Genomic DNA, 14,182 nt, shown 5'->3' on the forward strand with positions numbered 1-14,182 from the left:
CACCATGACTAAGCACTATGCATATGGTATAAACATTTGTACTTGGAGTTTCAAATTTAAAGCAAAATGTGTCTAAATGCATTTCAGAACAGTACACTCAAGACAAGTAATACAGTTTGTATATACAGTAATCCTTCATTACACTTAGGGTTTAGGTCCAAGATACACACACCCCCATAGACACCCAACCACCACAGATTCTCAAGTAATGTATATCCAGTCCCATCATCTGGACTACAACATATACATATGGACAACTAACAAGCCTATAGACTACATTATAAATAAAACATGTCCCGTCAAAACGAGCTTAGCTGCTCATGATGTCATTTTTTCTCATGATGTAATTTTAACAAGAAGTAGGGCAAATACACACACACACACACACACACAGACATACATACACTTGCACATGCAAGTACATGCGCAAATTTGTAGTGTGTGTGTGTGCGCGTGTATGCACACATTATTCTGTTCTTTAAATACATTCTAAATTGCTTATGACATAAAATAAAATAAAAAACAAATATAGTTGCAATACTGTTTTATATGAGATGTAAAGACAGAGAAATGTCGGTACTTGTTTCATGTGGATGCAATTTTTAAGAATAATTAGTTGTGCCTGGTTGAATCTGTGATGTTCGAGTACATGGGTACAAGTTGACTCTACAGTATTTGTGGCTAAACCTGATCTTTTTTCAGTGATGTATTGACCTAAATATGCCTTTCATGCAAACAGTAGAGCCTGTCATAGTCTCATAAGCCCAGGTATTCTTGTACATTAGGCTACAATAAATCGATTAGGAGAGGATGGTACTGTTGTCCGTCTGTCTGGGAGCCCTTGCTACCAAGGCACATTGTCACAGTTTCTTTCTAACAGTTTGGTAAAGGTTCTTTTCTGGGGTGGTGCCCAGCAAAGAGGACTCAGCCAAGGCAGAGGCAGTGGAGGAGAGGCCCCCTGTCAAGGCTCCCTTCCTGTCCAGAAGTCCTCTTTACCGGACAACCTGTTTCCCTTCATTTGTTTTAATCTTTCTTCAGATCAGCCCGGCAGCCCATTAATCATCTCTGTCATCCCCTTACTGAATCCAGGGCAACAGATCTGTTTTTCTAAAGTCTCAGAGCCAGAACTCAGTTAAAAAAGGGGGGGGGGGAATCCTCTACTTCTCACATGGCTGGCCAGAGTGCTGGCTGGAAGCAGACACCAACTGTGTGCACTTTCCTCTGAGGGCCAGAACTGTACACAACAGTCCATGGAAAGTTTTGAAAGGGAATCTGGGTAGGAAGTGGATCTGAGGAGGTGGAAGAGGAGCCTGATATATGAAGCCACCAGCTGAATAGGTTGTAAGACAGGGAAATGGCTAAATAAATGTCAGGACAATGACAGACACATAGATGTCCTGAAGTGATGCAAAATGAAAATAATCCAATCAAAATGGTACCCACTGTCAAAGAAAAGTCTCTCATGGAGTTGGCATATTGGTTCTATAAAATATGTGAAAATAACTTTGAGATCACAATGAAGCACTAATATCTTCTATTCATATATAAATACACATATATTTATATAAGATATTATATATGTGACTATTATGTTATATTATCTCATATATATATATATATATATATATATATGTAATATACACATCATGTAAACTAAGGTTAAAAATGCAATGCAAGGCAAAAGAAAATATTGAGGATGTACTGTCAACATGAAACAGGAGAAATCTGACTTGCCATGGACCATGATATATATAGTCTAGAACCATATTGCAACCTTTTATATAACTATAGAAACTGTATAGAAATTTACCATTAATACCAGATACAAAACACATACAAGGAATCTGGAATGTTAATCTCCCCCAGAGCGGACATTATCAATCTGCTTAAGGACCAGTCCCTTTACAAATGAGAGCAAACACTCCAGAGATGCCAAGCAATGCTATGGTGCAAGGACTCATGGACTCTCAGCGATAGACTCAACAATCTCTTGCAGCTCTTTGACACTAGGATATTATTATGCTCATGAGAATGCGACAATGTTCTGACAAGTATTTCTCAATTATGGTGTTGAGCCCCACTTTAATTTGCCATGATCTATTGTATCTAAAGCTTGATGTGTATACATATTTTTTAATATTGAATTTTTTAATAATTTGCTGACAAACTAAAGTAGAACCATTCAGTTGTAATTTAGTCATACTGTTTCCAGCTGCCATTTTGAAAAATATTAATGGCCAGGTAAAGACTATATAAATATGCTTCAATAGCACCACAGAAACATATAGATACTGGCTCTTTTAAGCTCAACGAGAAATATTATATGGATAGCTTTTGAATAATTTAAAAGAATTCTTATGGGTCACCTTTACTCAGAGTCAGTCTTAGAAAGGCTAACCTCATATGTCACATTATAGAGAGATAAATGTATGTATATAAACAGAAAATAATGTGAACATTAAAAAGAAAAATCTTACCACAAATGCTATTGTACTCCTTAATGTGGACTCCCATTGGAAGCAGCTTTTGAAGAACTGTACTGTGTTCCATATTGCCAAAGTGAGTCTTTTTACACGGTCTACATCTCTTGATAATATCTGTTTTTATAAGAAGATGGAAAAACAGACAGTTAGATTTACATGCTCTGGATATTCCCTAAGATCAGCTGCTGTAGCTCTTCAAATTGTATTATGTACAGTACCATATATATATGGTCCTATTGCATCCATAGGAGACAAGCATATCTAACCTGTGTTAAGGCTCAATTTGTAAAAGAAAAAAAGCTTGCTTTAGTAGTGTTCAGTACAGAATTCAGCTGTCAAACAAGAACTGCAGCAACCTAGCATTTGGTATGTGTGAATACTGTGTGCATGTACATGCATGGGAGAGAACATACATATGTGTGTGTGTACATGGTGTGGCAGAGAGAGAGAGAGAGAGAGAGAGAGAGAGAGAGAGAGAGAGAGAGAGAATAAAACAGAGACAGAATTGCAATGAGTGCCAAGTTATTATTTAGTATGGACACAGATGGAAAGACCACCAGTAGGACAGGCCTAGCTTCATCGCTATGTTAGTCCAAAAAGTATAGTTGTAGAAATGGAATCCAGATTCCCCCTCCCCATTTCCCAACTCTATCATCTTCAACACACTTTTCAACCTTTCTCCCAAAGTAGTCCTGGCATTGTCTTTAACCTTACAGGTGGTTATGAGAATTCTTCTCTTTAGAGAACTGCCTATCTATCCTACAATAGATGGTTTGAAATATTTGTTTCAAAAGTAAAAATTTCAACTTTGTAACCTAGGGTACCCAGTGTTGTGCTGCACTGAAGGAGGGTCCTGACACACCCAGGGAGTTTAGTCCCAGATCTCCCCTCTATTCTCAGAGCCAAAGCCACCCCAGTGGTAACATTGTTTTGTAAAGGAAATGTCTTTTCTCCCACTGGGAGGCACAGTATTTTGATTTGCTTGCAAAGCAGTCACCCTGCCTACCTCCACTTAGGTTTTAACTTTCAAGTAAACAGAGCAAAAGACAAAAATAATAATAATAATAAAAATGAGGACATAGACTCGGATTACACACAATGACTATTGCACTCAAATGACTGTGGTACCAAAACCAAAACATTTCGATACTTTCCTCCAAAAGCCTGCTAAGTCCCTTCCCCAGCAAGGTGCCCAGAAGTTCATGGGAAACAAGAGGAAGAGAAGATGGCTTTATATTTAACTGCTTTGTGTCATGCACAGCTGCTCACCCCAGAGGAAGCTGTGGAAGTAATAAACATTTTTAGAGGGGGGACGCTTTGTTCTTTGTTACACAACTGAAGAGGAACAATGGGTACTGGCTGAAATCCTGGCCTGTATCTAAAGAGGACAGGGAGGGGCTCAGAAGAAAGAAATGCAGAGGTCATGGGGTTTTTTGGTTTATGGTTCACCCCTACCCCAACGCCCCTCAGTTTTAATGTGAAGTTCCTCCCCCTAGTTCTGGATCTTTACTTTTTGTTAAACTGATAAGAGAAGAATTCCAGACAATGAGCAGAAAGAAAGACAGCTAATTCCCATATGGGGTAAGATGCAAGCACACCCTAAATTTAAACCCAGAGAGTAACCTCAGCCCTAGGGGAATCTGAGGCTAGGAGCTTCCTTAGACTGCTGGGAAATCCCTTCATCCAGTGAACAAGCAGAAAGCACTTGTCCTCATCTGTGAAGGCAAGAAAGAGAAATGCCACCAGTGAAAGGGACAAAGGCATTGAGGGTGTCTCTTAAAGAACTCCCTAGCCCACTGCAGAGCTCACACCCCCTCCTTCCTCCCAAGAATATGGAATAAGCCACTCCTCATTGACCTGGCCCATTTTTTGAGAGAAAAGACAAGAGAAAGAAGTGCAAAGATGAGCAGTCCAGATGAGAAAGGAGTGAGAGAGAAGAGGAAAAATAAAATAAAAGCCAGCAATGACTAAGAAGTACTTGGACGCTGGCTGATAAAGGTACTCAGAGGGCCACCTACCTTTTTGGACAGCTTGCGGCTGTCTTCCACAAAGCGTTTTTCTCTTGGAGTGAAGGTCCTGATACTTGCTTTGACCTAGAAAAACATGGTTGTTACAAGGGCAGCATTCATAAACTTCATTCTCTCTCTGAGTAGCTGAGAAAAGATCACAGAAAATGGGACCTTATAACCCACAGGTAATGTCCATGAACCAGAAAGTGGTAGATCCAGTCATTCTTGGGCAGTTTCCTGAGACACAGGGCCATACAGTCCCTGGTAAGCCAGGCTAGACCATGGGTGGTCTTGTCACCACTTGGCTATATCCACAAAAGTATTCGAACCAGGACCAACACAGAGCTTCCTACATTTTCATGCTAATCTAAATGATGAAAATGTCCTCTCTCATTTTTGAACTAAACTTTAGGCAATTGTACCTCAAAGAGGAAGGGCAGTTCTCAGTCCATTAAAACATTTCCACAGACAATCCCATTACCTCCAGTGACCTGAGAGAGCACACAAATGGGCCATGGTAGGTCCTTTATAAGGGGAAAACTAAGCCCCAGGGGAATTTACTGACGTGTTCAAACCAGCAGAGAAAGGGAAACCTTCAAAAAATGAAAGACAAATGTACTTCCACTGTGTCCGTGAACAAGCATGTTTTCCACCTGAGACAGCACTTATGTCTTGACTAAATAGCATAATCTCCATATAATCTATACACAAATGCTTCCCAGAGGAAAGTAGTATATTGGGAGAGGTCACCTCTCCTGCAAACTGTACAGATGGTCCACTTGAGCAGAAGAGGAAGAAACTGGGAAGAACACACACTCATATTGATGACTCAACCCCAATTTCAGCACTAGTGAGAATTAAATATATATATATATGTGTGTGTATATGTGTGTGTGTATGTGTGTGCATATATATAGATAGATAGAGAGAGAGAGAGAGAGAGAGAGAGAGAGAGAGAGAGATGAAAGCTATGATATACGTTGTTTTAGAGACTGCAGAGCTTGCCTATCATAGAATAAACAGATGCACTATATATTATATGTAGATTATATGTGACATAAATTTTGTTTCTAGAGTGGATTACATTTTTATATAATGTATTATCTCTATGTAATCTGTAGATACAAAGCATATATGAACCTATAGATATGCAAAGACTATCCTTTCCTTTATTTTTAATTATTCCCTTGACTTTTCGACTATTGTGAATTTAAGCCTCATCAATCCTGCTGGCTCAACTGTTTGAAAACTAGAACATCCAGCATGGATTTTACGACTGAGTTTTAAACACAGTCACCCCACCCATTCTCAAGCTTCAATCCTGAAATCTTTGACACTGATCTGAGCCTGAACAGGCTGAGCACCATGTGTTTCGGGTCCTGAGAAGTTGGGCGGCACACCCGGAGGGCACTTACCGGATTATATATGAGGTCCAACTCTAAGTAAATAAGCCCTTTAAAAGCTTGCTCTAAGTCTTTATTCTTCAACACATAACAGTTTGGTTGTCCATCTCTAATCTGTGAGGAATAAAAAGCAAAGTATATATTAGTGCTATGATCTGTGTGTTTTCAATAGCAAAACCAAAACTAACTTTGACAAAGTTGGAAAGGTATTTAATTTTTTTTTTTGTCTCTGCAAAAATGGATTTTACAACTCATTTTATATCTTCTGACATGACTCGGTAATTAATTTCCAGTTTTTATAGTGATTTCATTTTTTTACCACCATATGGTTACAGGTGAAGGAAATATTACTCAGGCACTAACTACAAGATTAATCAACTTTTAATTTAGAATGAAATTATAATTGATAGGAAGATAAAGTAACAACCATCAGCTTAAAGTAGTTGAAAGAAACCTAGTGGTATGGATTATGATATAATAACAGGACCCCCTCCCCCATTCTGGTGACCAAACTTTTCCACATACTCAAATATAATGAACTTCCTCCAAAATTTGTTGCCAATAATTCTAAAAATTGTCAAGTCATGTGGAAAATAATGACAGAGTATAATACTGTTATGAATCAGAAAAGACTAGGATAGTTAAATATATCTAGTACCATGAACTAGTTCCTGGAAGGGAAAAAATTATATTAATGAAGGATCAGCTAAAATCCAAATGAGGACCCAAGTTTACTTACTCATAAGATACTACTATTGGTGACATTCTGGTGCTGGCAAATGCAACACAGTAATGTAAGATGCTAGCATGGGAAGAAAAGTTCTTCACAGTTTTCCTTTAAGTATAAAATTATTCCCAAAGAAGATTGAAGAATCATAAGGAAATGACTAAAGCAACTAATTTTTATTATATAGCTATCAGTAATTCTCAAATTAATTAAATCAAATCTTAGCTGAGGTTAAGGTCAAGGTCCCAAATAAATCAAGCGACACAACATTACCTACACAACTTTGACAGCACAAAGTCACTCTGACCTCCATCCTGCATGTCCCAGCACTTCCATGAACTATGCTAGCGACCTGCCATTCCCAGACTGTTTGATAGATAAGCAAACCCTTCCTATGACAGCTCAGAAAGCCCTTGGCTGCCTTGAAAGGGTGTTAACTAAAGAAATCCGTGTTCTGTCTTCAGATTGAGGGCAGCCATGCTTTTTGTACAGAGCAGTAGTGGTGGACAGGCTGATGACACTTGTGGCATTTAGAAAACACTCTTCTCTAAAAGAGCCTCAGCACAGCCTGAGCTTATCAAACATTCTATTGTGACTGTAGTGCTTAATAATTCAAATAACTTGAGAAATTGGAAGGCCAGGAATCTGAGCCATATTTTAAATGACTATTGCTGTCACCACAATCATTCACACAAGTGGTCTTATAAACACTGGTGGAAATGCATTGAGTAAGTCACGGTGGGGAAACAGCAATTCCACTTTACAAGGGAGAGGTCATCTTCCTTCCCAAAGCACCCCACCTCTCAGATTGAATAGCTTTCATATGGAAAGATGGCTTTCCTGGTCAGTGGCTGAGAGGAAGGGGGTGCCCCATAAAGTCCCGGCTTCCTTCCTCAACGGTGTCCAAACAGGATCCTCGGCTTCCGCTCTGGCACGGAGTCTCACTTAATAAATTGTGGGTGTTAAAGTTGAAAGACATAAAGACAAAAACAGCATGTCAATTTGCCAAGCTGAAGTACTTCCAACTTCAATTTGTTTCTGTCCTCAGTTCTTGTAATGTTAGCTTAAAATTTCCATGATTTCTTAAGGGCGAGGGAAGGTCAACAAAAGAACAAGAAGTGTCCATATAAAAATATTTCGTAGAAGGATTTTTTTTAATTTGGTAAATGACCATTTCCTGTTACTCAATGTCCCTACCATTGTGTCAGCGAAATTCAGAATCCATGTAGGAACATTGAAGATATCATCAAAAAACAAAGATACAATGTAACATTTACTACTTTAATAGAAAAATTACATTGGAATTCACAAATATTAAATGTTTGAAGATTATAAAATTAAAAACCTCTATTCCTCTTGAATATATATAAATATCACAATCCCTTTCCTGGATCAGAAAATAAATAGGATATTGGTACACATCTAACTCTTCTTTTATTTTTTTTTCTGAAGCTTTATATTCATAAAAAATAGACTTAAAAAAGTATTTAGATTTTGAGGCCCAATAAGCAGCTGACCAAGGCAGATGTAGACACTTACACCCAAACAATGGACTGAAGTCGGAGACGCCTGTGGTTTGAATTAAGGAAAGACTGGAAGAAGTTGAGGAGGAGGGCAACCCCATAGGAAGACCAGCAGTCTCAGCTGACCTGGACCTCCAAGATCTCTCAGACACTAAGCCACCAACCAGACAGCAGACACTAGCTGCTAAGAGACCCCACAACACATATACAGCAGAGGACTGCCTGGCCTGGCCTCAGTGAGAGAAGATGCATCTAATCCTTGAGAGACTTGAGGCCCCAGGGAGTGGGAAGGCCTGGCAGTGGGGGGTGGGGGGTGGAGATGGTGTGGGGGCAGGGGGGAACATCCTCTTGGAGACTGGTGGACAAGAAATGGATGAGGAGCTGTCGGAGGGTTGACCGGGAATGGAATAATGACTGGAGTGTAAAAAAAAAAAAGATTAAAGATAATAAAATAAATGTTAAAAAATACATGAAGTTTATAAGCTTATTTTGTAGCTACCACTGTAATTTCATGACATTATTTTACACATGCCCCTTTTTATGGGTTTATAGTGTTCAAAATGAAAAGCAGCTAGTGTGCCATCACCGTAAATACTGAGACTAAAACAAAAGAGAATGTTCTGGAAAATACTTTCCAGTTCTATTATGTAACTGAATGGCCAACACTTGAACAGAGGATGAAGATTTGGTCGGAAATGCTAGGTGCATCTGACCAGCTCCCGCATGATAGCACTATATGAATGCTAAAGAAGCACATTGCATATGTAAGGCCACACTCAGGATTTATAGTGAGAATTCTGAAGATAATTTTTAATACTAAAATTTAACAAATCTAATATAATAGGAAAATTAAAACACAGCCCAAAGAACATTTAGAGGTGAGAATCTGTTTGAATCCTTGTCTCTAATATTAAGCTAGAGCTGGAAACTATTGTTAGCTCATCCAGAAGAAACCATCACTTTAAATTCACAACAAAAGGAGATGGGTCCTCATGCTGATTTGGAGAGTCTTCTGTGCTTACACCTGCTAAGACTACATTTCCACCAAACTAAGGTTCTCAGAGGGGGGGTGGGGGGTGAGGGGGAAGGGGGAGAGGGGAGGCCAGCTAATATATTAAACTTCAGTTCTGTAAGATAAAATCTTGGAACAGATTTATTATATAATCTTTATATTCAACTGTGTAGGTAAGGAGGAAAATATTAGACCATAATTTAAGACATCCTCACAGGGTAATATAAAAGATATGTAATCTAATTAGGAATATATATTCTATAATTGGGAATAATACTTCTGGAATTGTTAGGAACAAATTTCCCCATAGTTTAGAATAGTACCTTTCACGATGAGAAAAAAAAAAGAGCTGTCCTACCTACCTTCCATTACTTTCTGTTCTGTGAGTTATATGTCATCCATCTGGAGCACTGTAAAAGGTAACTCTTTGGTAATTCTCCAAACAGTTTAAAAGCTCCAGGAAGTCTGTTACTAAGTAATAATTTGAGATTTGGGATCAAAGAAAAATTACTATGAAAATTTATGTTACAAGGCCAGCCTGTAGCTGTCCCTATGAAGGGACAGGGTGGATTGGAGTCCCCTCCTTTCACCTCTGAACTGTGGCTCTGCACAGATTGCAGAGAGAGAAAGTCACTTCCTTTAGTTGTATACCCTCTGCTGAGCCCACAGGGCCCCAAGGAAGAGCTCTAAAGACAATCACACAGATGGTGCTGCTTCATCTTGGTGGGCCACAGTCACATGGGCAGACATGAATGTGAAAGACAGATTTGTGCAGAGGAAGGAAGATAGAATAAAAAGGTGGCAGGAGATAAGAGCAGATAAATGTTTAAAGTATACACACACATATCTGTGTGTGTGTGTGTGTGTGTGTGTGTGTGTGTGTGTGTGTGTGTGTATGAAACTGCAAACAAATTAACTTACAAATTATCATGTTAATAAAATAAAAATTTTAATATATACCATAATAATTCTTAAACTAACATTTTTTCTTCATGAAAGATTATTACCTCTGCTTACTCTTAAGCACTGTAAATATGAGAAACATTTCAAAAGTTGATAAGTTTCCTGAGTCACATGAATGCTCTATGAGTGATTCTTAAAGCCATCGCCTGAATGTAATATACTTCAGCTAGGACAAAGAAAAAAACTTTCCCAATTGCATTTTCTCCAAACAACAATTATCTTTATTGTGATTCACCATAAAACTCTTTGATGTGATGTTTTACCGAAGTTAATTAGAGTCAATACGAAGGAGAGCTTAAGGAAGAAAGACATGCATTCAAGATCAAAATCCTGAGTGTAAAAAAAAAAAAATCGTATTGATTCCATCACTATTTGACCTTCTAATTAGAAAAGGCAGAATATTTGGATAAAGGCTATCTTCCTGTATCAAATACTATTCTCCATTCCATGTGACAAGAGAGAGAGAGAGAGAGAGAGAGAGAGAGAGAGAGAGAGAGAGAGAGAGACTTTGACTTCAGCATGGTACAGCAGCTGAACCCAGCCAAAGTACATGCTAAATGGCTCCCCAATAAATATGACAAGGAGAGACACACGGCAAGAGGACAGTTAATACACATTATTTGAGAGAGAGAGAGAGAGACTTTGACTTCAGCATGGTACAGCAGCTGAACCCAGCCGACGTACATGCTAAATGGCTCCCCAATAAATATGACAAGGAGAGACACACGGCTTGGCAAGAGGACAGTTAATACACATTATTTGATAGCACTTCACATTCTGCATGCAGCTTGGAATCAGGTGTGGGTCCAATGGCGTGAGTTACAAATAGCATGAGGGACTAGTAAGTCCAGGAGTCTATGCTTAGCCCAGCAGAGAGAACAGCTACCAAGGAGCTACCCAGAAAGGTTTCCTTGGCCCTCACACCACATCTCACTTCTCTCCACGGCAGCTAGTCCTGTACCAGAAGGCAAACTGAGATCTGAACTTGAAAAAGGACACAAAGCCTGGTGTGCTTATGGCTTCTCAGCCAGTCTCCCTAAAATATGAGCTATTTCCACACAAACCATACAAATGATTCTAAATGTTATGGGGAAAATTATAAAAAAATAACACGCATAAGGGAAATATGGAATTAATATCTTTGGACAAATGCATCTATAATTTGTAATGTAAATAATTATTTCTGTCTCTTGTAAGACTAGAGTACTCCATACATCTCAGTGACTTTCCAAACAGAATATCTATTCTGAGATCTATCTTGGATTTTACACTTACACTATCAAATATATTTTTACATTTGGATAATTTTGGTATGATGTAGTTTTTATTTATAATGTTTTAATATAAAAAACCTTTTACTTAAAAAATTGAAATAGGACAGGCAATGTCTGAGGAAGACCCTAAAGGTAGATAAACTGAGTTCATATTTTAATTTGACTACAAGGTTAGATTGGAGAGGATTGTTTAAAATACTTAGCTCCTCTGTTCTTATTTCTTAATTCTTAAATTGTAAATAATAAGGCTACATTATCTCAGAGGGGAAATACATGAACAACAGTCAGTCACAGTGGGGAATTCATAGGAATTGTTAAATAGATGACATATGTTTAATATCATCTCTTTTGGACTTAATCCATATGCACAGAGATTATACTTGTGTACATATATACAAAGGTATGTGTGTGGATATACTGGTAACACCAGAGCCTCAGACAGCCTGAGCAAGTATGCTCCCACTGAGCTATAGTCCACCTGCTATTTTCTCCTTTCAATTTTTTTTTTTAAAACTAAGTTATTTAGCTTGGTGTTGAGTTTATCCTATAGCTCACAGAGGGCTTAGATTTTGCCATTCTCCTGCCTCAGCCTTCAGAGTATCTGGGATTACCGCCCACAACCTGGTTGCAAGTATACTCTTCTTGAGTATATTTGATGAATTGTGTTATAGTTCTTTAAGTTCACCCCAGTCGTAAGCAATTGTAGGCTGTGTGGAGTTGTTAACACATAGTTGCTTGTACCATTCATTCCTGAAGACATCCCCGTGATAGAATTGCTGATTCTTGACGGGTGAATAATTTTAGGGTTTCAACAAGCCTTATCAAGTCGGTTTCCTGAAATCCTTCAGGGACTTACATTTCCAGATTTACATTCCCAGTGAAGAAGGTTGCCTTTTTCCCTGTCATTTCTGGCTCAGGTCATTCTAGCTTAGAGAAATAAGCTGGGGGCTGGTACCTACTTTATGAAATCAGACAGATTTACACTCAGTTCCCAATTCTGATATTCTGTGTCTGTATGACTGTACATAATTACTTTATCTCTGGGAGCCCAGGGTTCTTCTTTAAAATAGATACCCAGACTATAAATGTACAAGATGCATGTATGTGGCATTCTAAATCATTTTAATCCAAATAACTTTCCAACAGCATTTTAAGGCATCCCTTTTTTTCCATTTGATGATGAAAATCCTTAGTCAGGTTTGTTAATTCTGTTGCTTAAATTAATTGGAACATTTATATTGTAACACAAGGTAAGGGAAGATGATGACTGGTCAGTGTGCAAGGGCTAATTGCTTCGTATTTGCCAGTTCACTTATCCTCTCAATATACATGTAAGAATTATCTTCATGTCAGCAAATAGTAATCAAAGAGCAAGAAGTCAAGTCATTAGTAAAAACTGAGCCAAGTTACATGAGAAGCCAGTGGGTCAGCCCCTGATATATCAGTTTGTTCTACATTCTTAACCACCAAGACCATTACTAGATAAGGCATTTCTGTGCTGAGGGTTTCTGTTCTGGGTTAACTTTTCTGCCTAGTTGACTTGCCTTAGACTCAGTAATTAAAGACAATCCAGGCTGCCTGGAAACTTGTGGTCATAGGCTATAATTTTGCTTTTTATCCATTCTATCTTTCCTCTTTGAATTTACCATAGCAATTGGTGTTTTGGCTACCTAGACTGACATCTGAGGATCTGAGGGATTTTGTCTCTTACTACTTTTTCCATTTGCTCACTGAGGACTAAGTCCCTTCCCCACAGTGAGACCTTTTGGTTTTTAGACTCGCTGAGTTTAATAAGCATCACATGTTTGACCAGAGGATTGGAATTATTCATTGAAGCATGATAGGCTTGACAGTGGATACACACCTGAACACAATTATTACCTTCTCAGAATCCACTGGTATCCCATAGTTAAGCAAACAGGGGTAGGGATACATGGATCCCTTCCAGATTCCTAATTAACTATTTACAGGATCTAGTCTTGTGCCATTTGTAGACCACTGCAGCTGCTGTGAGATTATGGCTACATTGTCTATATTACTTCTAGAAAGAGTATTTGACTTTCCTTCTCCCCATTTTCAGGCTCTTAGATTTTTTTCTAACCCCTTTTCTACAATATTCAATCAACTTTAATGGAAGTGGTACAAATGGCCTATATAGGTCTATACACAGAGATCCCTTATTCTTAGAACATCAATCAGCCATTATCTCTATATTCAGATAAGTTTCTCTTATTAAGGTTGGGCCTACCAGTTTTCTCTTGGCATAAGTAAATTTAGAAGAGATTTTAGTACCATGTCAATTCTGATAAAGAGTAGTAAAATCACCATAAGGGCCTAAAATTTCCCCAGCTATGGAATTATGAACTATGAAGTGGGCCTTAAGTACCATCAGAGTATAGTTGGTTACCACTATAACAGTCATGCCCCTACTGCACCAGTGGATACACCTTGCTTGATAGATTAGTAATGTAGTCCAATGGGAGCCCTCTGCCTCAGGAGCAGGGAGCGCCATCTTGGTTCCTTAGGAAGTTAGTCTACACAGGTGAGAGTGTGCACAACAGAGGCAGACAGCTTCTGGGANAGGCGGGAGCCACAGAGCCGCTGAGGCAGCACCCTTTTCGGGCCGCAGACATCTGGCCATCCTCCCAGCCGGGGAGGACAGGAATCTGCCCTGCACGGGAGCCCTCGGCCTCAGGAGCAGGGAGCGCCATCTTGGTTCCGGGACTGGGACAAACTTAGGAACTTAGTCTACACAGGTGAGAGTGTGCACCACAGAAGCTGACAGCTT

The 14,182-nt window shown here is 38.9% G+C and overlaps 1 protein-coding gene across 3 annotated transcripts in view; it reads right to left on the reverse strand.

Annotated features, from left to right (window-relative positions):
• Mctp2 (multiple C2 and transmembrane domain containing 2) overlaps positions 1-14,182 on the reverse strand; it is a 228,181-nt gene that overhangs the window by 78,449 nt on the left and 135,550 nt on the right. For all 3 annotated transcript variants that reach the window (XM_021166947.2, XM_029480148.1, XM_029480149.1), the window contains 3 exons: positions 5,908-6,009; positions 4,502-4,576; positions 2,478-2,597 (listed from right to left, as the gene is read on the reverse strand). In XM_021166947.2, the coding sequence (XP_021022606.1) occupies positions 2,478-2,597; positions 4,502-4,576; positions 5,908-6,009 (297 nt within the window). The remainder of the gene's footprint in view (positions 1-2,477; positions 2,598-4,501; positions 4,577-5,907; positions 6,010-14,182) is intronic.

The sequence above is a fragment of the Mus caroli genome, chromosome 7 (assembly GCF_900094665.2).
Source record: "Mus caroli chromosome 7, CAROLI_EIJ_v1.1, whole genome shotgun sequence".
In the NCBI taxonomy this organism is placed as follows: domain Eukaryota; kingdom Metazoa; phylum Chordata; class Mammalia; order Rodentia; family Muridae; genus Mus; species Mus caroli.